The 23573-nt window shown below is 52.4% G+C and overlaps 1 protein-coding gene and 2 pseudogenes across 1 annotated transcript; all 3 read left to right on the top strand.

Moving 5' to 3' along the window:
* Positions 1 to 1887: 1887 nt before the first annotated feature.
* LOC110290881 (glyceraldehyde-3-phosphate dehydrogenase pseudogene) lies at positions 1888 to 2884 on the top strand (annotated as a pseudogene).
* A 3021-nt stretch (positions 2885 to 5905) lies between these two features.
* On the top strand, positions 5906 to 6459 carry LOC110291860 (small ribosomal subunit protein uS11 pseudogene; annotated as a pseudogene).
* Positions 6460 to 9037: 2578 nt separating this feature from the next.
* Nes (nestin) lies at positions 9038 to 18585 on the top strand. The gene is made up of 4 exons (XM_029475558.2): positions 9038 to 9965; positions 10973 to 11097; positions 12784 to 12857; positions 13407 to 18585. Exons 1-4 carry the CDS (start codon positions 9180 to 9182, stop codon positions 18158 to 18160), a joined length of 5739 nt encoding a protein of 1912 aa, XP_029331418.2. The 5' UTR covers positions 9038 to 9179; the 3' UTR covers positions 18161 to 18585.
* Positions 18586 to 23573: the final 4988 nt, after the last annotated feature.

Below are 23573 nucleotides of genomic sequence, written 5' to 3'. Positions count from 1 at the left end.
CTTTGCCAGGAGCCAGTGTTCACACTTGTAATTCCAGCACTATGGAGGCTGAGGCAAGAGGATGGTGAGGTGAGGCTGAGGCAGGAGGGTGGTGAGGTTGAGGCAGGAGGATGGTGGTGAGTTAGAGCTTAGTTTGTCTCAAAAATAAAACAAATAAAAGAAAGCTCTCTCTCTCTCTCTTTTTTTTTTTTTTAAGCCAAGGCTTGGTTGGCAGAGTGAATCCTGTGCTCTTTGTCCCTGCCTGCCTGCCTTTTCACTGCAGAGGGACAGTGCCATCTGCCTGGCCCTGGGGTTGGCCTCCATTGGCAGCAGCTCTCCTGGGGTGAGGCCTTTGCTCCACAGCCTTCTCTTCTGGGATGCCATCCCCTATTCCCTGGGCCCTGGGAAGCAAGCCTGTGCCCTTGAGTCCTCCAGACAGGCCTGCCCCAAAAATCCTTCTGTAGGAGACTGTGTCCACTCTCTTTGGAGGGTAGCATTGCCCTCTGAGCAGGAGTGGAGAGCAATAGCTGCCCTGGCTTTGACCCAGCAGTCACCCTTGCTCCAGCACTGCCACTATGGCCCCTTGGTGCTTTCAGTCCCTCATGTGCCTGGTGGGGTAAGAGCCCTTCAGACAGGCCTGGAGACTTCTTGAGGACATTTGCCCTAGTTAGAGTTCTGTTGCTCTGAAACACGCCATGAGCAAAAGCAACTTGAAAAGGAAACAGTTTATGTCCTCTTATAACTCCCAGGTTACACTCTGTCACCGAGGGAAGTCAGGGCAGAAATTCAAGACAGGAACTGAAGCAGAAGCCATGGAGGACCACTATTGACTGACTTGCTCTTCATGGGTAACTCAGCTTGCTTAAAATATATATATATAAAACCATGGATCACCTGCCTGAGGGTGGCACTGCCCTCTGTGGAATGACCCCTCCAACACTTATCATTAATAAAGAAAAAGTGGGTTGGACATGGTGGATGGTGCACACTTTTTTGTTTGTTTGTTTTGTTTTTCGAGACAGGGTTTCTCTGTGTAGCCCTGGCTGTCCTAGAACTTACTCTGTAGACCAGGCTGGCCTAAAACTCACGGAGATTCACCTGTCTCTGCCTCCAGAGTGCTGGTATTAAAGGTGTGAGCCACTACCACCCTGTAGAGGGGGCACACTTGTAATCTCAGCACTCAGAAGGTAGAGGCAGGTGGACCCTGGTCTATTGAGTGAGTTCCAGGTCAGCTAAGGCCATAAGGGAAGACTCTGTCTCAAAAACAAAAAGAAAGAAGAGAAATTACCCTCACAGACTTGCCTCTACGACAACCCTCAGGTGATATTTCCTCTTCTTAGAAGACCCCTAGCTTGTGTCAATTTAACCACCACCACCACGAAACAAACAACCCCATAACCAACCTCATCAGGAGAGTAGTACGGTACTTGGAGGCCACTATACTCAGGTCTGGATCTTAGCCACAGCCCTGAGACACACTCGAGTCAGAGACATTACACATTATTCCAAGTGCCCACCCTGCCATCTGAGATGAAACCAACCCATCCAGACCCTTGCTCACAGTGTCCACAGCGGTACTCAATGTTGGAGGGAATGTCTCCACTTTTAGAAAGCCACATCCCCGTGTAAGGTCAGCGCAGGCTCACGGCCTCCTATGACTCCAGCTCCTCACCCAAGCTACTCATCTTTATCCTTCTCTTCACTGCTTTCCTCTCTTTTCTATTGACTTTTAAAAACTAAAGTGAAAGTTTCCGTTTGTCTCTATTAAATACCACCTGGGGCTCTCTGCTCCTCCCTGTTCCAGAGACAGCCGCATCTTCTTGTGCAGTGCCAGCCTAGTCCTGTAGACAAAATGGTGAAGGTTGGTGTGAACAGATTTGGCCATATTGGGTGCCTGGTCACCAGGGCTGCCATCTGCTCTCCACATGGCAAAGTGGAGATTGTTGCCATCAACGACCCCTTCATTGACCTCAACTACATGGTCTACATGTTCCAGTATGACTCCACCCATGGCAAATTCAACGACACCGTCAAGGCCAAGAATGGGAAGCTTGTCATCAACGGGAAGCCCATCACCATCTTCCAGGAGTGAGACCCTGCTAACATCAAGTGGGGTGATGCCGGTGCTGAGTATGTTGTGGAGTCTACTGGCATCTTCACCACCATGTGGAAGGCCAGGACCCACTTGAAGGGTGGAGTCAAAAGGGTCATCATCTCTGCCCCTTCTGCCAATGCCCCCATGTTTGTGATGGGTGTGAACCACGAGAAATATGACAACTCACTCAAGATTGTCAGCAATGCATCCTGCACCACCAACTGCTTAGCCCCCCTGGCCAAGGTCATCCATGACAACTTTGGCATTGTGGAAGGGCTCATGACTACAGTCCATGCCATCGCTGCCACTCAGAAGACTGAGGATGGTCCCTCTGGAAAGCTGTGGCATGATAGTCGTGGGGCTGCCCAGAACATCATCCCCGCATCCACTGGTGCTGCCAAGGCTGTGAGCAAGGTCATCCCAGAGCTTAACGGGAAGCTCACTGGCATGGCCTTCCGTGTTCCTACCCCCAATGGGTCTGTCATGGATCTGACGTGCCACCTGGAGAAACCTGCCAAGAATGATGACATCAAGAAGGTGGTGAAGCAGGCACCTGAGGGCCCACTGAAGGGCATCTTGGGCTACACCGAGGACCAGGTTGTCTCCTGCGACTTCAACAGCAACTCCCACTCTTCCACCTTCGATGCCGGGGCTGGCATTGCTCTCAATGACAACTTTGTCAAGCTCATATCCTGGTATGACAATGAATACGGCTACAGCAACAGGGTGGTGGACCTCATGGCCTACATGGCCTCCAAGGAGTAAGAAACCCTGGACCACCCACCCCAGCAAGGACACTGAGAACAAGAGAGAGGCCCTCGATTGCTGAGGAGTCCCTTTCCCAACTCGGCCCCCAACACTGAGCATCTCCCTCACAATTTCCATCCTAGACCCCCCATAATAACAGGAGGGGACTAGGGAGCCCTCCCTACTCTCTTGAATACCATCAATAAAGTTCGCTGCACCCAAAAGAAAATACCACCTGGAAGTGTGGAGCCAGCTCAGTGAGGGCAGGGGTCTGTGGCTAAGCCTGGCAACCCCGGGGAAGGCCTGGAACCCACATGGTGGCAGGAGTGTCCATCCTGCGAATTGTCCTTTGACCTCCACATGCACACTGTAACAAGCGTGCACACCTGCACACGAATCCACAAAATATATTAAAATGTAATAAAAAGTCAAAATGCCACCTATCGCTGTTTGTTGACTGGTCTCCATAGTGGCCCGGGTTGGCTCTGAACTTACTGTGTCTCTATGAACTCAGGTTGACCTTGAACTCTTTTTTTTTTTTTTTAAATAGTTTATTGTTTTGTGTGATTTTTTTAAAAAAAGGTTTTTTATTTTATGCATATAATGCACACCACCATTGCTCTCCTCAGACACACAGTAGAGGGCATCAGACCTCATTACAGATGGTTGTGAGCCACCATGTAGTTGCTGGGAATTGAACTCAGGACTTCTGGAAGAGCAGTCAGTGTTCCTAACTGCTGAGCCATCTCTCCAGCCATGTTGACCTCTTGTACTCCTGACTGAACCCTTTGTGTACTGGGATTACAGATGTAATGGCAGGCCTAGCTCATTTCTCTCTCTCTTTTTTTTTTTTTTTTCTCTCATGAATGTAGATCTGATAAACATGGCTTCTACTCGATTCACGGCTAAAATAAAAGCATGCGGCATGGTCGAGTGCTTGCCGAGCATGCACGAATCAGCAGGTCTAGGCCCCAGCACCGGTCAATGAAACACCATACCCTACACACTTTCAATCGTCAGGGAAAAGGATGGGCCTCTTCCTGGGTTGCCCAGAGAGGCCTTGGCTTGCTTAGGGATCTCTGCCGCTGTTTTTTTCTGTCTTGTTGTCTCTTCTCTCTCTATCTCTATCTTTTGTTGCTTTTCTCTGTCCTGTTCTTGGTTCTGCCTGTAGCTCTGTCTCTCTCTAGCTCCACTCCTCTCTGTTGTCTCTATCTCTCTGTGTCTCTTGCTCTCAATGGCTGCTGATCTGTTTTGTACTTACCTAGTGTAGTGGCATGTGGCCCATATGCTGTATGCTGTGGTCTTAGGGGAAAATAACAACAACAATAACAACAGTGCTGGTGAGATGGCTCAGCGGTTAAGAGCACTGACTGTTCTTTTTTTTTTTTTTTGTGGTTTTTCGAGACAGGGTTTCTCTGTGTAGCTCTGGCTGTCCTGGAACTCACTTTGTAGACCAGGCTGGCCTCGAACTCAGAAATCCGCCTGCCTCTGCCTCCCGAGTGCTGGGATCAAAGGCGTGCGCCACCACGCCCGGCTTTTTTTTTTTTTAAAGATTTATTTATTTATTATATGTAAGTACACTGTAGCTGTCTTCAGACACTCCAGAAGAGGGCGCCAGATCTCGTTGCGGATGGTTGTGAGCCACCATGTGGTTGCTGGGATCTGAACTCTGGACCTTCGGAAGAGCAGTTGGGTGCTCTTACCCACTGAGCCATCTCACCAGCCCCCCAACTGTTCTTCTGAAGGTCCTGAGTTCAAATCCCAGCAACCACATGGTGGCTCACAACCACCCACAGTGAGATCTGACACCGTCTTCTGGCACATCTGAAGACAGCTACAGTGTACTAATGTATAATAATAAATAAATCTTAAAAAAAAAGAGTACTTGCTGCTCTTAAAAAAAAAACCAAAAATCAAACAAAAATCCAATAACAGCAACAACCACAACACTGCAGCTGAAAGTCTCACAGATTCCTCAAAGCCAAGAATACAGCTCAAAGAATACTTGTCCAGTATTCATGGTGTCCTGGGGTCCATCCGCACCACAGCAATCCTGTAACCAATGCAGCCCCCAAAGGTTGAGAGAGGGTTCCCTGTAGGTATAAATTTTTTGCAACCTACTTTTTTTTTAAATTTTATTTATTTATTATATGTAAGTACACTGTAGCTGTCCCCAGACAACCCAGAAGAGGGTATCAGATCTCATTACGGATGGTTGTGAGCCATCATGTGGTTGCTGGGATTTGAACTCACGACCTTTGGAAGAGCAGTCGGTGCTCTTAACCGCTGAGCCACCTCTCCAGCCCTGCAACCTACTTTTAATAATCCCTACCATCCAGCAAAGGTAGTAGAAGAGAAAAGTTATTAGGCTATGGTGGAAGTGGACCTGTTCAGCAATAGTTCTTTGGGGGCGAGCTCGATCTGCTTTGACAGCAGTTCAGTCCCATAGCAAACACCAAATACAATTCAGCAGCTGCAGACCAGTCCTCTAGGCAGGCAGACACCAGGCACGAACCAGCAGCTACAGTCCAGTTCTCTCAGCAAGCAGACACCAGGCAGCTGTAGTTCAATCCTGAAGGAACTGCCAGGCTCACCAACCTGCCTGAGGTGAGGCTGCAGAAGCAGTAAGCTGCCGCAGGAACCTTGAGATCAGTGCTTGGGTAAGTTTCTCTCAAGCTGAGTCCAACAACACTATATATGACGAATCAATACATGCGTGTCTTTAGCGAAGAATATCAAGGTGGAGCAAATCAAACTCAATGCTCGTCTCTTACTGCCTGTGGGGTCATATTTAGACTCCTTTATCAAGAGTCCTCTCATGTGTTTGCTATATCCAAACATCCTCTCACCTGTGTCTGCTTTAGGAAAACAGCCTCTCCCATGTTTGCTTTAGTAAGCCATGATCAGTGCTCAAGGAACTCTGCTGGGAAGGGCAGAGAAGGGCCACTTAGCCTCCTTCCACTGGAGACCTCAGTGCCTGAGGGACATTTGCATGATCCACAGTCATAGGTATGTATCGGGCATACAAGCCAAACACTGATAATCATAAAGACATTTATGTTAGAGCAAATCTTTGGTATACAGATGATCTTTCCATTTTTAAAAGATAAAAGAAGGGGTGGAGGAGTCTGGGGAGCACGTTCAGAAGTGGCACCTCACGAGGAGAAGGAAAAGAGGGAAGAACAGGTCATCAGCCTTGGACCTCAGGTGACTGAAGGAGAGAATGTATTTGTTGCCTGTCACACCTTTGCATCCTTCAATGACACCCTTGTCCATGTTACTAATCTTTCTGGCAAGGAAACCATCTGCCAAGTGACTGGCGGGATGAAGGTAAAGGCTTACCGAGATGAGTCCTCTCTGTATGCAGCCATGTTGGCTGCCCAGGATGTTGCCCAGAGGTTCAAGGAGCTGGGCATCACCACCCTGTGTATCAAACTCCGGGCCACAGGAGGAAACAGGACCAAGACCCCAGGACCTGGAGCCCAGTCAGTCCTCAGAGCTCTGGGATGAAGATTGGGCAGATAGAGGTTGTCACCCCCATCCCCTCTGACAGCACTGGAAGGAAGGGGGTCGTCATGGTTGCTATCTGTGAACAGGACTTCTCAAATTATTTTCGGTTAATGAATTGCTTTGTGTAAGCTAAAAAAAAAAAGATGAAAGAAGATTTCCCTGCGAATGGGAAGGATTGCAGATTGCTTGCTTATTGTTTGTTTTGTTTTTTTGTTTTTTTGTTTGTTTGTTTTGAGACAGGTTTCTCTGTATAGCCCTGGCTGTCCTGGAACTCACTTTGTAGACCAGGCTGGCCTTGAACTCAGAGATCCACCTGCCTCTGCCTCCCAAGTGCTGGGATTAAAGGCATGTGCCACCACTGCCCGGCCTGCTTGTTTATTCTTTTTTTTTTTTTTTTGGTTTTTCGAGACAGGGTTTCTCTGTATAGCTCTGGCTGTCCTGGAACTCACTTTGTAGACCAGGCTGGCCTCGAACTCAGAAATCCGCCTGCCTCTGGGAGTGCTGGGATTAAAGGCGTGCGCCACCACGCCCGGCTGCTTGTTTATTCTTATGTAGAGCTTAATCTTGCCTGAACATTTGGTACTTCAGGTCCATGGTGGAACACCATCAACATTTTCAGAATTGATCTATACTTTAATTTAAAAAATAGTTTAATGTTATTTGTGTGTGTGTGTATGTATGTGCATGGGCGTGTATATCTGTGTGTGGATGCATGCAGAGGTCAGAGGCTTTGATGTCCCTGGAGCTGCATGTGGGTGCTGGGAATGGTACTTGAGTCCTCTGGAAGAGCAGCAAGTGCTTTTGACTACGGAGCGTCTGTCTCTCCAGCCCAGATATCCTGATTTCATAACCATCAGGGCTGAGAATGCCAATCTGTATGAATGATTCTGCCCATAGAAGTATGTTTAGGACCATTGCAGACATTTTTGGAAACTTTGTCCTAATCCCAAGCCAAAATTCACTGAACGATTTATTTATTTATTATATGTAAGTACACTGTAGCTGACTTCAGACACACCAGAAGAGGGCGTCAGATCCCATTACAGATGGTTGTGAGCCACCATGTGGTTGCTTGGAATTGAACTGAGGACCTCTGGAAGAGTAGTCAGTGCAGTGCTCTTAACCACTGAGCCGTCTCTCCAGCCCCCTATTTTTTTTTTTTCCTTTTAAGGCAGGATCTGACTATGTAATCCTGGGTGGCCCAGAACTCATTTGCTATGTAGAGGTTGGCCTCAAACTCAGAGATTGGCTTTATTCTTTCTCTTGCGTGCTGGGGTTAAAGGGATTAAACTGGCCTCACTAAACAAAGTTTGATGAAACTCATGTCATTGACTCAAACAGCTATTTTAAAGAATTTAGATTTATTATTGTTTTTCTTCTTCTTATTGGTGTGTGTGTGTGTATGTGTGTGTGTGTGTGTGTACAGGTGCACCATGTCACAGTATGCCATGTGGGAATCAGTCTCTCCTCAGCTCACTATGCGGGTCCTGAACATCACGGCAGGGAGTGTGGCAACAGGCAGGCGGTCATGGCACTGGAACAGCAGCTGAGTGCTCAGGTCTCAATGCACAAGCACAAGCCTGCCCCCAGTGACACACCTCCAACAAGGCCATTCCTCCCAATCCTTTTTTTCTTTTCTTTTCTTTTCTTTGGATTTTTGAGACGGTTTCTTTGTGTAGCTGTCCTGGAACTCACTCTGTAGACCAGGCTGGTCTCGAACTCAGAAATCCTCCTGCCTCTGCCTCCCAAGTGCTGGGATTAAAGACATGTGCCACCACTGCCCGGCCCCAATCCTTCTTAAACAGGTCCTCTACCTGGGGAGCAAGCATTCAAATATTTGAGCCTAAGTATCGGTCCCTTGTAGAAAATCCACAGCTTCATTTCTTTCTTCGCCAGACTTCATGCTTAGCCACCAGGGGGCTCTCTTGAGAGCCGCGTAACTTCCTCACTAAATGACAAGAGGGAACGAACTTCAAAGGAGAAAAACTTTCCCTTGCCAGTCTCCTTTTCCTGGTGCGGGGTAGGGTAGGGTAGGACGTCTCTCTGCGGGTACGAACTGGGCATTGTGTCTGCTAACATCAACTGGGCAGGGGTACTGGCACAGGCATTTAATCCCAGCACTGGGGAGGCTAAGGCAGGAGCGTCCCTGAGACCTGCCTGATCTACATAGCCATACCAACCATCTGAAGAAAAGGGGTGGTGGTGGTGTTTACTACCCAGGCTCGTGTCAATCCTACCTCAGCCTCCGGAGCACTGGCAGGCTTCTCTCAGTACCAGTGGGCTCTTCTTTCTTCGGGCAGTGTCTCTCTGCAATGTTGCCTCTCTTGGGGGTGAGTATTTACTGTTATACACAAAATACTGCACCGTCCGTTTTTCCAACAGATCACGAGGTTTCCAACACCAAGCCATTTTATAAATGAGGAGCTGAGTCCTAGAGGATTTGAGTAAGGGTGTAGAGAAAGGAGGTCCTGGGGCCCAGTTCTGTGCATCTTAGGGTGTTCTGGGGTGTCTGGCTGTATCTCAAGCCTCTTTCAGAAAATCACCCGCACCGGACGGGATCCCCCCCAGGGCGAGGCTACAATTTGATTCTTCTCTGCTCAGCCGGAATGATGCAGGGACCCGGGCTGTGTGTTGCACTGAACTCTAAAGGGTTAAGGCCTAGGGGCCGCCCCTTTTCCGCCCGGCCGGCGGGAGTATGAATACCCTCGCTCCAGCTCGCTGCTGGAATCCTCCGCTTCCGCTGGGTCACTGTCGCCGCTACTCCCTTTCACCCCCTTAAAAGCTCCAAGGGCCACTCCCTTCTCTAGTGCTCCACGTCCGCTCGCCCTCGGGGGGCCAGACCAGCGACATGGAGGGTTGCGTCGGGGAAGAATCTTTTCAGATGTGGGAGCTCAATCGACGCCTGGAGGCCTACCTGACCCGGGTCAAGACGCTGGAGGAGCAGAACCAGCTGCTCAGCGCCGAGCTTGGGGGACTCCGGGCGCAGTCCGGGGACGCCTCCTGGCGAGCCCGAGCCGACGAAGAGCTGGCAGCCCTGCGGGTCCTCGTCGATCAGCGCTGGCGGGAGAAGCACGAGGCTGAGGTGCAGCGCGACAACCTTGCCGAAGAGCTGGAGAGCGTGGCGGGCCGGTGCCAGCAGGTGCGGCTCGCCCGGGAGCGGACCATCGAGGAGGCAGCCTGCAGCCGGCGCGCGCTCGAGGCGGAGAAGAATGCGCGGGGCTGGCTCAGCACCCAGGCGGCCGAGCTGGAGCGCGAGTTAGAGGCTCTGCGAGCGGCGCACGAGGAAGAGCGCGCGCACCTGAACGCCCAGGCCGCCTGTGCGCCGCGCCGACCCCCCGCGCCCGCCCACGCATCCCCCGTCCAGGCCCCTGAAGTCGAGGAGCTGGCCAGGCGCCTAGGCGAAGTGTGGCGCGGTGCGGTGCGTGACTACCAGGAGCGCGTGGCTCACATGGAGAGCTCGCTGGGCCAGGCCCGCGAGCGTCTGGGCCAAGCCGTGCGGGGCGTTCGGGAGAGTCGCTTAGAGGTGCAGCAGCTGCAGGCTGATCGCGACAGCCTCCAGGAGCGCAGAGAGGCGCTGGAACAGAGATTGGAAGGCCGCTGGCAGGACCGGCTGCAGGCCACTGAAAAGTTCCAGGTGAGGAGGGTCACCGACACGCCCACCCTATCCCTGGTAAAAACCAAGCCCTAGGAGGTACTTAGGATGACAAGAGACCTTCAGGAAAGGGGTGGGGACAAGGGCGACTGTATTCAGGAGTCCTTGCTCAGAGCAAGCACAGGTCCTAGACTTCCCTGTCCAGACAGGCAGGATGGATGGAATTTTGAGACCTCCTAGCACAGCCCCCTTGAAAGGCCCGCAGGCCAATACCCACTGTAGCTGCTCCTCACTCTTTGAATGGCAATCCCTCTCTAGGGTGACTCCCTGTGCCCCTCACTATGCAGTTGTCAATCAGAAGGTGCCCAACACATGCTCTCTCCGCACCAGAAGGTCCCTAGCAACCATAGTGAAGGAAGGCGGTGTGAGCCGCGGCAGACCACTAGCCCCTCTCTGTGTCAAGGCTTCTCAGCCCCCTGAAGCACATTCCAAAGGCCTGGGGCACCCTCCCCCTCATATTGCACAGATGTGACCAACAGCTGAGAAAACAGCCTCTTGCTTGGCCCAGACAGAAGTCCCGACGTGGCCACCTGCCCACTCTTCTTGGGGGAGAAGGATTCCAGAACACGTGGGAAGTGGAGGAACCCAGCCTGCTATGAGGAGCCTGGGGGGGGGGGCAGTGGTGGCCCAGCTGCTTTCCTTCCAAGCCCTCCCGAGGCGACTCTTGATAAATTGCTTTTTCCTTCTGTTTCCACTTTGCCTCCTCTTCCGCTGTGTAACCCATCTCCTCTCCTTTATCCCATCTCCTCCCGTGGGAGCTAGATTCTCAATAGCATGTGTTACCATTTAATCAGCATCCTAGGAAGAAGCCTGGTCTAGGAGAGGCCTGGAGTGTTTTCTGTGCTTGTCTGGGGGTCCAGCACAGTGCTCCAGACAGCGAGGACACAGGTAGAGGAACAGGACTCTGCCCTACAAAGATGTGAGCAGTGAAGAGCATCCTGGCCCAGAGCTGAGGCCCCTCCCACTCACTCTGCCTGCTTGCTTTGCAGCTGGCTGTGGAAGCCCTGGAGCAGGAGAAGCAGGGTCTACAGAGTCAGATCGCTCAGATCCTGGAAGGTGGGCAGCAACTGGCACACCTCAAGATGTCCCTTAGTCTGGAAGTGGCTACATACAGGTACACAGTGCTGACTGTCTCCTTGGCTGAAGGGCCCCGAAACTTGACTCTGTAAAACTGTTCTATTTATGTGTATTTGTGTATAGGCCACATGTGTCCAGGTGTCTTAAGAGCCCAGAAGACACTGGGTCCCCTGCAGCTGGAGTTATAGGCTGTGAGCAGCTCCACATTGGTGCTGTGAACTACACCCCTGTTCTCTGCAAGGGCAGCAAGCACTCTTAACCACTGAGCCATCTGTCCAGCCCTCAGATTCGCTTAAAACATTTTATTACATTTATTTATGTAATGTTTTTGTCTGTGATGGAGGCTTATGAGTCCCAGAGATCAAAGAGGTTGTCTGGCTTGGCAGCTTGGTAGGCATAAACTTGAGCCCACCTGCTCCCGGGTTCAGGACTAGAAGAGATGGTTATGCTTAAAGAGACACCTCAGTCTTCAGGGAGGAGACCAGAGGGTACAGTCACCTGCACTCGAGTTCTTTGAAAGGCAGGCAATCTCCAGTGTCTATGCCAAATCCCAGGGACACCTGAGCGGTCTCAGGAGAGAGACCTTGCAGGATTGCCTGGTCATGCTCACCAGTCCCCTGGCCCGGGCCTCATCTGTGTCTGGGGTAAGAGCTGGGCGCCTAGCCTTCTGCCTTCCTTTCAAGCCCTCGTGTCACTGGCCCTGCCCAGCTCCCTGCTGCCCCTTTCTTGGCTGCCTCGGGAAGGCTGAGTGGAACAGCTGTGGGTGGTTTGTGTCCAGCCTCTGTCTGTCGGAAGAGGTCCCGACTGGAGTCCAACTGTTGAGGGCTGAGGATATCCCGCCAGAGTATGGGGCCAGGACAGGATGTCGCCCTTCTCCAGAATCCACTGGCAAAGAGGCAAGACCAGAGACAGGTCTAGGAGAGGAGCTGGAGGGTAGAGTCCAGAGAAGGGAAGCCAGTGAGTGTCTAGGAAGGACCGAATGTACAAGGCAGGACGCTGTGAGGACGGAGGAAAGGCTACTTTGAGAACCAGATGTGCTCAGAGGCCATGAGTGGAAACAAGGGACTAGTTCCGAATCCCTCGTGAACGGATTCCCCACATCTCCTCCCATCAGCTCTGAACCTAAAGACCTCTGGCCTGAAGGAGGATTTGTGATCCTAAGATGAGGGCCTTGGCCCCAGTCAGTCTTCTGAGGCGAGGGGAAGGGTCCGGGCAGCTCTGAGGAATGTAAGCACTGGTGTTTGAGGTCTGAAAAGGATTTGGAGAAGGGGAGCTGAATTCATTTGCTTTTGTCTGTCACCAGCTCTGGGGGCCGAGGAGAGAGCCATCCCATGGGAACAGCCTGAGAATTCCTACGTCCCCTGAGGAGCCCCTCCTTCTCAGGCCCTCCAGATGGTAGTGTGGACAAAAGGCAATAATTAGCATGAGAATCAGCCTCCCTCTCGGAGGATGAGGTCATCGGCCTTGGCCTTGGGTGGGGAGGCGGAGAATGATCTGAGGAGTCTGATCTAAGTGTTAGCAATTCACTTGGCCCTGCATCCGACTGTGGGAATCTGCATGTGGGGTCTCCCTGTGTCTCAAATATGGGTTCACCAAGTATATATCTGCGGGTATATGACTGTGTGGCTTTCATATGACAATGGTCACAATAAAGAGTGATCCTGCAGTGGCAGGACATGCAACCTCAGCTGGGCCTGACCCCATCTCCCCCACTCCCCACCAGGACTCTGCTGGAGGCTGAGAACTCTCGGTTGCAGACACCTGGAAGATGTTCCCAGGCTTCTCTTGGCTTTCCCGGTAAGAGGCGGAGCCGACTGCTCCTGGAAGCTCTCCTTGGAAGCTCTTCCCTAAGCAGCATCAGTCCAAGTCTTCACTCCCTGTCCCCACAGTACTGATGTCCCCAGTCTAACCAGTGGGGCTCGGATAAAATGGCTGAAATGAGGGCTGCTCTGGGTGAAGTCAGGACATATTTATAGTGTTTCTTTTCTTTTTTAAGATTTATTTATTTATTTTATGTATATGAGTATATTATAGCTGTACAGATGGTTGTGAGCCTTCATGTGGTTGTTGGGAATTGAATTTAGGACCTCTGCTGGCTCCAGTCTGCCCTGCTCGCCCAGTCCCTATGCACTCCGGCCCAAAGATTTATTTATTATTATAAATAAGTACACTGTTACTGTCTTCAGACATACTAGAAGAAGGCGTGAGATCTCATTACGGGTGGTTGTGAGCCACCATATGGTTGCTGGGATTTGAACTCAGGACCTTCGGAAGAATAGTCAGTGCCCTTACCCACTGAGCCATCTCACCAGCCCGCTTACAGTGCTTCTTACTCTGCTTTTCCAGACCCCAAGCTGAAGCTGCATTTCCTTGGGATACCAGAGGACCAGCACCTGGGATCTGTGCTCCCTGTCCTCAGCCCGACATCCTTCTCTTCCCCCTTGCCTAACACCCTTGAGACTCCTGTGACAGCCTTTCTGAAGACACAGGAATTCCTTAAGGCCAGAACCCCCACCTTGGCCAGCACTCCCATCCCACCTATGTCTGAGGCTCCCTGTCCTAAAAATGCAGAGGTCAGAGCCCAGGATGTCCCCCATTCCCTGCTCCAGACACAGGGTGGGAGGCAACAGGCTCCAGAGCCTCTTTGGGCTGAGGCCACAGTGCCCAGTTCTACTGGTGTCCTCCCAGAGCTGGAGGAGCCTGGGGGTGAGCAGCCGGACCACTTCCCTGATGATCCAACCCCCTTAGCCCCACCCCTCCTCAACCCTCACCACTCTATTTTAGAGGATAAAGATAGAGAATCCAGTGAGTCTAGAGTTTCTAGCATATTCCAGGAAGAAGAAGGGCAAATCTGGGAACTTGTAAAGAAAGAAGCAGCCACAGAGGTAAAAGTAGAAAACAGCTTAGCACAGGAAATACAAGAAAGTGGTCTGGACACAGAAGAAATCCAGGATTCCCAGGGACCTTTGCAGAAGGAGACCCTGGAGGCTCTAGGAGATGAGCCACTGATGTCTCTGAAAACCCAGAACCATGAGACCCCAGGGAAGGAGAATTGCAATTCATCTATAGAAGAGAACTTGGGGACAGTAAAAAGCCCAGAAAAAGAAAAACAAACACTACTGAAGTCTTTAGAAGAAAAGAATGTAGAGGCAGAGAAAACTCTAGAAAATGGGGTTCTTGAACTATCTAAGCCTTTAGGAGAAGAAGAACTAAGAATGGAGGATCAAGAATTAATGTCTCCTGAACACACACTAGAGACAGTTTCATTTCTAGGAAAGGAAAATCAAGTAGTGAGGTCTTCAGAAGAACGGAACTTAGAATCATTGATAACTTTTAAAGAGGAGAGCCAATACCCACTGGGAGGTCCAGAAGCCGAGGACCAGATGCTTGAGAGACTGGTAGAGAAAGAGGATCAGAGGTTCCCAAGGTCTCCAGAAGAAGACCAACAGGCATTTAGACCTCTGGAGAAAGAGAATCAGGAGCCACAAAGGTTTGAAGAAGCAGAGGACCAGATGCTTGAGAGACTGATAGAAAAGGAGAGTCAGGAGTCCCTGAAGTCTCCAGAAGAGGAGGACCAGCAGGCATTTAGACCTCTGGAGAAAGAGAATCAGGAGCCACAAAGGTTTAAAGAAGCAGAGGACCAGGTGCTTGAGAGACTGATAGAAAAGGAGAGTCAGGAGTCCCTGAAGTCTCCAGAAGAGGAGGACCAGCAGGCATTTAGACCTCTGGAGAAAGAGAATCAGGAGCCACTAAGGTTTGAAGAAGCAGAGGACCAGGTGCTTGAGAGACTGATAGAAAAGGAGAGTCGGGAGTCCCTGAAGTCTCCAGAAGAGGAGGACCAGCAGGCATTTAGACCTCTGGAGAAAGAGCATAAGGAGCCACAAAGGTTTGAGGAAGCAGAGGACCAGATGCTTGAGAGACTGATAGAAAAGGAGAGTCAGGAGTCCCTGAAGTCTCCAGAAGAGGAGGACCAGAGGAGTGGGAAGCCTCTAGAAAAAGAGAATCAGGAATCTCTGAGGTCTCTTGATGAAAACCAGGAGACAATTGTACCGCTAGAAAGCAGGAACCAGAGGCCACTGAGATCTCTAGAAGTAGAAGAGGAGGAGCAGAGAATTGTGAAACCTCTAGAAAAAGTGAGCCAGGTCTCCCTCGAATCTCTCGAAAAAGAGAATGTGCAGTCACCAAGGTATCTGGATGAAGATGACCACATGATTAAGAGCCTGCTAGAAGACAAGCCTCACGAGACCCTGGGATCTCTTGAAGATAGAAATGGGGAGAACTTTATACCACCTGAAAATGAGACCCAGGGTTCATTGAGGCCTCCAGAAGAAGAGGACCAGAGGATTGTGAACCATCTAGAAAAAGAAAGCCAGGAGTTTCTGAGGTCTCCAGAAGCAGAGGAAGAAGAAGAGCAGGTGATGGCGAGATCTCTAGAAGGAGAGAACCATGACCCACTGAGTTCTGTGGTGAAAGAGGAGCGGATGGCTGCTGAGAGCAAGCTAGAGAAAGAGAGTCAGGACTCCGGGAAGTCTCTTGAAGATGAGAGCCAGGAGACCTTCGGGTCTCTGGAAAAAGAGAATCTAGAGTCCCTGAGTTCTCTAGCAGGTCAGGACCAAGAGGAACAGAAACTTGAACAAGAGACCCAGCAGCCACCGAGGGCTATAGAAGATGAGCAGATGGCAGCGAACCCTCCAGAAAAGGTGGATCCAGAGTTACCAAAGCCTCTTAGAAATGACCAGGAAGTAGTCAGATCTCTTGACAAAGAGAATGAAGAGTCACTAGGGTCACTGAATGAAGGAGGTATGGGGACAGTGAAGTCTTCAGAAACAGAGAACATAGAATCACTGGAGACTGTGGAAGAGTGCCTGGGAAGAGGGAAGTCTGTAGATACTCGGGAGCCATTGTGGTCTACGGAAGTGACTAGTGAGACAATAGAACCTCTAGAAGATGAGGCCCAAGAACCACTGGGGTGTGTGGATGAGAACCAAGATGCGCTGACACCCCTTGAAAGGGAGAGTCAAGAACTGAGATCTCTGGGCAAGTGGAACCCAGAGACTGTGGAATCACCAGGAGGGGTGGAGGACAGTCAGCAGTGCCTGGAAGTGGAAGAGGGCCCAGAGAGGGAGCAGCACCAAGAGTCTCTGAGGTCTCTGGGAGAGGTGGAGTGGGAGCTGCCTGGATCTGGAAGTCAACAGAGGTGGGAGGATGTGGTGGAAGATGGAGAAGTGGATCAGGAAGCATCCCTGGGGGCTACAGGAGTGGAAACTGAGGATAAGGCAGAGTTGCATCTGAGGGGCCAAGGTGGGGAGGAGGAAGCTGCAGAGGAGGGAGAGCTGCTGCAAGATGCTGTGGGGGAGGCCTGGAGTCTGGGGAGCTCGGAGCCCAAGGAGCAGAGGGTCCCTGCTGAGCCCCTCGATGACCTGGAGGGACAACCAGAGCAGACGGGAGCCCTAGAGGTCCCAGTTGCTCAGGGAATGCCAGAGGCGACAGAGCAAGATGAGGACAGAGCCCAAGCAGGTGAACAAGACTCCGTAGAGGTGACCCTTGGGTTAGAGGCTGCCAGAGCTGGACTGGAACTCGAGCAGGAAGTGGTAGGGCTAGAGGACCCAAGGCATTTCGCCAGGGAGGAGTCCATTCACCCATCCCTGGGGGAGGAAAGTGTGAAGGCAAAGATAGCTCAGGGCTTGGAAGAGCCTGGAAAGGAACCAAAAGAGGCAGGTGCTCTGGACTCAGGCATCCCTGAATTACCCAAGACTAGCAGTGAGACTCTGGAATGCAAGGGCTGGGAAGAGTCTGGGGAGGGCTGGGGAGAAGAGGAGGCCTTGCTGGAGACCTCAGACCATGAGGGCAGCCATGCCCCTCAGCCCAGGTCCCCTAAGACAGAGGAAGATGTAGGTGTACAGGCAGCGCTAACAGTCCCTGGTCCCAAGCTTCTGGAACCCTGTTCACCCATCCCGATCTTGACAGATGCCCATGAGCTGCAGCCCCAGGCTGAGGGGATCCAGGAGGCTGGGTGGCAGCCGGAAGCTGGGACTGAAGCACTGGGAAGAGTAGAAGATGAGCCAGAGTTTGGTCGTGGGGAGATTCCTGAGGGCCTCCAGGATTGGGAGGAGGGCAGAGAAGACAGTGAGGCAGATGAGTTAGGGGAAACTCTCCCTGACTCTACTCCCCTGGGCCTCTACCTGAAGTCTCCTGCCTCCCCAAAATGGGAGCAGGCTGGAGAACAGAGGCTTTTCCCTCAAGGGGAGGCCAGGAAGGAAGGCTGGAGTCCTGCTGTCCTGGCTGCCCAGGGTCTCAGTGACCCACCAGAGGAAGAGCAGCAGGGCCATGACTCTGACCTCTCATCTGAGGAATTTGAGGACCTAGGGACTGAGGCCTCTCTTCTTCCAGGGCTTCCCAAAGAGGTGTCCAATCATCTGGGCCAAGCGCCCCCAGTACTGCAGCCTGCATGCTGGGATCAGGGTGGGGAGTCTGATGGGTTTGCTGATGAGGAAGAGAGTGGGGAGGAGGGAGAGGAAGAAGATGCTGATGAAGAAGAAGGAGCAGAGTCAGGGGCTCAATGGTGGGGGCCAGGGCCCTCTGGTGGAGGTGTCAAGGTCCAGGATATCACCCAGAGAGGGGACCTGGAACATGAATCTGTAGGTGACAGTGGCCTCTGGGATGATGGCTTGAGTGGGGCTGCAGCTAATGTTCCTGTAACTGCCCTAGAGACGGTGTCTCAGGACAGTGCTGAGCCTTCCGGGTCAGAGGGGTCTGAGTCTGCTTCCTTGGAGGGGGAGGAAGGTCAAGCGATTGACCATTTAGATGCCCCCCAAGAGGTGACCAGCATGGTCCCAGGGGCAGGAGACACCTTTGATATCAGTGGCCAGGGCCCCAGCTTGGAGTCAGAGCAAGTGAATGGCAGGATGGAGAATGGGCTAGAGCAGGCTGAGGGTCAGGTGCTTCTGGATGGGGACAAGGATCAAGGCCTCCCTTTACAGGGACAGGCTACCCTAAAGGCCCCTTTAGTAGGGTCTCCTGTGCGTCTAGGCCCAAGCCAGCCGCTGAAGTTCACTCTGAGTGGGGTAGATGGAGACTCCTGGTCCTCAGGGGAAGATTAGAAACTGCCCCTCTGGCACTGAGGACTTAGTGGGGGGTGGGGGTGGGGGGAATGTCCCTCCCTGCTCTGGGCCAGCACTCTTAGCTTTGATAACTTGACCTGTGGTATCTGTCCTGGAGAGGTCTGGCTGGCTGAGACAGGTGAGATCCTGCCTGGATCACCCTGAAGGCTCAGGTCAGCTGAGCCTATAGTTCAACGCCCCCTTTCTTCTGTGGCTCACCTGCTGGAAGAGGCCTGGGCCCAGAGCTTTCCCACGAGGCTGCTCTGGCCAGAGCTTGCTAGCCCTGCCTGTCTACAGTAGCACCACCTGCAACAGGGTCTGGTGCATGCCCAGAGGAGCTGAGGGCAGCAATGATGAGTGACTCTCATCTCATCTCAGCCTGCTTAGATCTTGTTTCTCTCTTCCTCCCTTGAATAAAGCTGTATCCCTACCTACAAAGTCTGGCTGCTTTCTTCTAGCCTTCAGGGACTCTTCTGACTGAGAAGCAATGGAGTGGAGAGGCTGGGAGAGGACGCATGAGCTAGGCCTGGGGTGGGGTGGGGAAGGGGGCCGCCTTTCAGGGAGGCCAGGTTGGCATCTCTCCCATAGCTCTGATTACAGGGCCCTCTCACTGAATGTCCTCCTACCTAGCCCCTCTGTGACTCCAGCATAATTAGCCCCCTGGTTCCCAAACCCAAACAGTTGTCTAGCCTGTGATGAGTGACTGGGTTGGAGTGGGGGCAGGGAGGAACGAGGCCATGGCCAGCTTTAGTCTGGTCAACAGCCTCAGGTCAACAGTTTCTCTGAACCTCAAACCCAGCCCCACACAGAGGAAGCTTTGGGTGGCTGCCTGGGGCAGGGAGAACAGGGGAGGGGCCGGAGGAAGCCTCTGCTTTGGACAACTGAGTCCTCCCACGGCACTGAAGCAGGAGAGAGGGAAGAAGTGTGGATAGCAGGGCCAGGAGAAGGTAAGAGAGCTGCCAGGTGCGGTGTGCTACACAATGCCGGAGTGACTCAGAACCAGGTCCCACAATAGCCTTCTCTCCCGACATCTATGCAGTGTAGGGAGGTTCTAGAGGTTCCTGGATTTAGGTACCCACAGTCCTCAAAGTTGGGGTACCCAAAGAAAAATTACCTCTTAGGTAAACACTGCTGGGAGGAAGACCAATGCTCAGACCCTCATCTAGATACTCTGAAGGGGAAGGGACTGGTTGCTCCCCACAAGGCCATCACAAGCGTCAAGTAGGCCCCTTTCCTTAGGACTAAGAGTTCCCAAGGAGGGTGGACAAGGGCTGTCTTGCCAGCTGGCACTGTGGGCTCCACTGTGCACACCCTTCCTTCATACCCGTTTTCTGGTTCCGGGGTCCATTTCATCCACACCCTTGCCCTGGGGTCCAGGATCCTGACTCTCCTTCTCCACCCTCCTGGAAGCCCTAGCCTCCATTCTCTCCTTCCTGTACACTAACAACAAGGTCCTCCTGTCTACTTTGCCAGCTAACAGGCAGACACAAGCATGTTGGCATCAGGCAGGCAAGGCCTGCCCCTCTAATAGGACAAGACATCCTCTGCTTTCTTTCTCCAGGCCTTTCAGTACCACTGCTTGGGTGGACACCAAGGACAGAGCTAAGCCAACTAGCCCTGCCTTGTACCGGATCCCCTTCCTGTTTCCTCACAAGCCTGTGGTCCTCTACAGTTATCCCAGCTGGCCACTGATGCTAATAACCCTATGATACAGGGGTTGGGATGTAAGTTAGACAGAAGGGTGGACTTCCCTAAGAGGATATACAGCAGGAGGTATGTATGCGTGGAAATGGCCCAGTGTCCAAGCAGCAAGAGACATAAGATCTGGACAGTGTCAGGGACACCCTGGTTGTGACCCTCAGTGTGGTTGTTAGTCTACTGACCGTCCGTCCATACAGTGCAGCCTCTGGGGACGCTGACAACTTGCAACACAGCTCTTTGTATAGGAACTCCTGAGCAAAGGCCACCAACTTGAAATGGTCTCTGGAGACAGATGCATGCTGAGTAGGAGCGCAGAGTAGGGCAGGCTACTCTGAGTGGCCTGTGGTGGGGTGAGGGGTGTTCCTAGGGTGTGTGTGTGTGGTGGGGGGAACCTAGAACAGATGAGATCTAGGGCTGTGGAAGACAAAGCAGGCAGGGTGGTGGGAAGGGAGGAAGAAGCAGAGAAAGCCTTGGTGAGATTGCAGGAAGCCCTGGCAGAGGGGCAAAGTCCTCACCAGGAAGCCAGGAAGCAATGGATTCTTCCTAAGAAAGATGAACTTCTGAAAGGTTTATGCACAGGTGTCATGCCCCCCCCCCCCCAGTTCTGCTTCCTGAGAAGGGCTGAGCAGGGACCAGTGGGAGCCTGCCAGTGGTGCAGGCACAGGCTAAGGTGCAGGAGGGGACAGTAAGATGGGGGAATGACGTAAACTCTTGGGAGCTGTGTAGGAGACCGGACACAGGACAGGCATGTCCCAGGGCTGCATGCAAGCAACTGGATGTGCGGTGCCCTTTTCCAAGACAGAGAGGCAAGCAGAGAGCTATGACAGCAGAGAGTATGCATGTGACTCGGGAAAGAGCAGGGGCAGGAGCTGGAATAGAGCAGAGCAGTATAGAGTGAGGAGAGGCCCACGGAGGCCCTGGGGACCCCCAGAAGGCTGACCATGTGGCCCAAGAGGGCAAAAACAGGGCCAAGGCCTCTCAGAAGGTTCCAGCACGACCTGAGTGCTTCAGGGAAGCAAAGTCCAGTTGATGTCTGGAAGCCCCCTGAGTGACAACTGTACATGCCTCTGAGGGTAGAGGACCCCCAGGAGTGAGGCAGGGGCAAGAGAGGAAATGCTCCCCAACACACCCACGGTATGAGACAGTGGGAGGTTATTCTGGGGCCTCCGTTGGTAAATATAGCCTCTGAGCTAGTTGGAGTCGGGCGGGGGGAGGGGGGGCGCAGCGGAGGTGGCTTCCTCAGTTTGTTTGGGGCACTTCCTTATAAGGCTGAGCAGGCTGAGGCGCCTCCAAGGGTGAGGTCAGGGGCAGAGGCTCCCTCCTGCCCAATCTGATGCTGTCCCTGTAGCTGCCAGAGTTCCAAAGGAAATCAAAGTCTAGGCTTTGTACTACAGCCAAAGGCACAAGCCAAGCGTGGCCTCTTAAAGCACTCCCTCCGCCGTCCTCCTTGGGACACCCATCCTGGGTGGGACTCTCTTGGGCCCCTTGATTCCTCAGAGCCTGGGTTTTCTACCTGTAAGGTACTGGGTGAAGGGAATTCTTCCTAGAGACTCCAAATGTTTCTCAGATGAATGACATCACCCTCGATCCCCTCCTCAGCGCTCAGCCTCCAGGGTGGGGGTGGGGGAGCCAACCCAGAATTCATTCATTGTCTGAAAGAAAATCCCCCTTCTCCATTCTTGTGCTGCCCACACTCCACACCCCAGCCTCGCCCTGGGATGCCAGCTGTTGCCACTTGACCCTTGCTGATGCAGCTGCCGTCAGCCCTGCCAGCCTCTCTGGTGGGGGACAAAGGAATGTAGTTTCATTTCGTCTGGAATGTGCTATCTGTACTACCGGTAGAAGGGGAGCCCACCCAGCCCAGAAAACCAGAGAAGACTCTGGCCGTAGGGATAGGCCCCAAGTTCCTATTGTATGCCGTCCACCCCATCTGTTGGGGGGGGGGCTAAATTCTAGGGTGGGCACAACAGCAGGAAGGCTGGAAGTTAGCAGTGAGTCCTCCTGAGAGGAGGGAGAAGAGCCTGAATTACCCTGGTTCAGGTAGTGAAGAAAGGTTGCCAGCAGCTGTCTCTGAGCCCAGAAGCCACCTTAGGAACACACTAGAGCATGAAGCTGCCATAGAGCCGTGGGCACCGCTTGGTTCAGGGGCAGAGGAGCCGAGGCGTGACGCCTCCAGCAGTTTGCCTTGGTACGCAAAGGAACTAGTGCTTCTTCTTCTAGCTTCCCCTGCTTTCTTCACCCTGAACCCTCTCACACCACCTCCTAACTCAACATCTGCCAGCAGGTCAGGAATAGTAAACCTGCCTCTAGCCTCAGCCCTCTCCAGCCCTGGTGCCCAGGGGCTCCTCCTGCCACCCCATAATCTAGTGACCATTCTGTATGCCCTGTCCCAAAAGGATGGGGCCCAGGTGTCTGAACTCCAGGTCCTGGCACTTCTTCTTCCCTTTCAGAGTCCCCTTCAATCATGAACCTCCCTCCTCACCCTTACAACTCAGCGGCGGCGGTTCCATAAATAAACTGAGGCAGGTGCCAGGAGGCCTCTGTCGAGGAACCCCCTCCCTGCAGCTGTGGGATCAGCTGCTCACAATCTGTTGGCCTTAGGCCCCAAAGGGGTGCCTCCTCAGGAGACTTTGGCTAGCTCTGAAATCCCCCTGGTTTCTCTGGGGCCCTGTGTTTCCACTAATGGACCTCACTCAGCACAAAATGATCCCTTCAGCTTTCCCTTCTCTTGCCTCTCTCCCCTCTCCCCAGGCATCCAGAATGGCTCTGCCTCTCCAGGATGGCTATGAGTTCCAGACACCTTAGAGGGAACTTCAGCTGACTCTAACTGGGGAAACTGAGGCACAGAGTGACATATCTTAGTTAATGATGTAGTGTCTCCAGATGCCTCTTGGGGTCAGCAGAACATGGACCAGGGAGCTTTGGGCTGCTTTTCATTGAGTATTGTCTTAGTCAGGGTTTCTATTCCTGCACAAACATCATGACGAAGAAGCAAGTTGGGGAGGAAAGGGTTTATTCAGCTTACACTTCCATACTGCTGTTTATCACCAAGGAAGTCAGGACTGGAACTCAAGCAGGTCAGGAAGCAGGAGCTGATGCAGAGGCCATGGAGGAATGTTACTTACTGGCTTGCTTCCCATGGCTTGCTCAGCTTGCTTTCTTATAGAACCCAGGACTACCAGCCCAGAGATGGCACCACCCGCAAGGGGACCTCCCCCCTTGATCACTAATTGAGAAAATGTCTTACAGTTGGATCTCATGGAGGCATTTCCCCAACTGAAACTCCTTTCTCTGTGATAACTCCAGCTTATGTCAAGTTGACACATAAAACCAGCCAGTACAAGTATTAAATATGAGTAGTATTTAATTCCAATCTTAAGTGGTCAGAAGCCTTCTCTCTGTTAACAATCCACTTAAACACCAAGGCATCTGGGTAGCCTGAGACTCAGGGTCCACCCACTTAGCCTATCACTTGAGCCACTGGCCCAGTGGGAGAGCATTCACATCCTATCTGCCTCTTTCCCAGCCTTCCCTCATGCTCTGTCCATGAACTTTTCAGTTCTTCTGCCCAGGAGGAAGCTAGCTATTTTGCAGCAAGCCAAATAAAAGTCAGACATCAGGAAGGACCTCCGTTTGGGAAAGAGAGAGCCAGTTGCATCAGGCTCTGAGAGAGGAGGCAGCTACGCAGGCTCTCTGGGTCAGGATCTGACTA

Source organism: Mus caroli, unplaced genomic scaffold (genome assembly GCF_978045245.1).
Source record: "Mus caroli unplaced genomic scaffold, Mus_caroli_1 scaffold_3, whole genome shotgun sequence".
Taxonomy (NCBI): Eukaryota; Metazoa; Chordata; class Mammalia; order Rodentia; family Muridae; genus Mus; species Mus caroli.
Note: the sequence above shows the minus strand (reverse complement) of the source record. Positions and strands in the feature narration are given on the sequence as shown.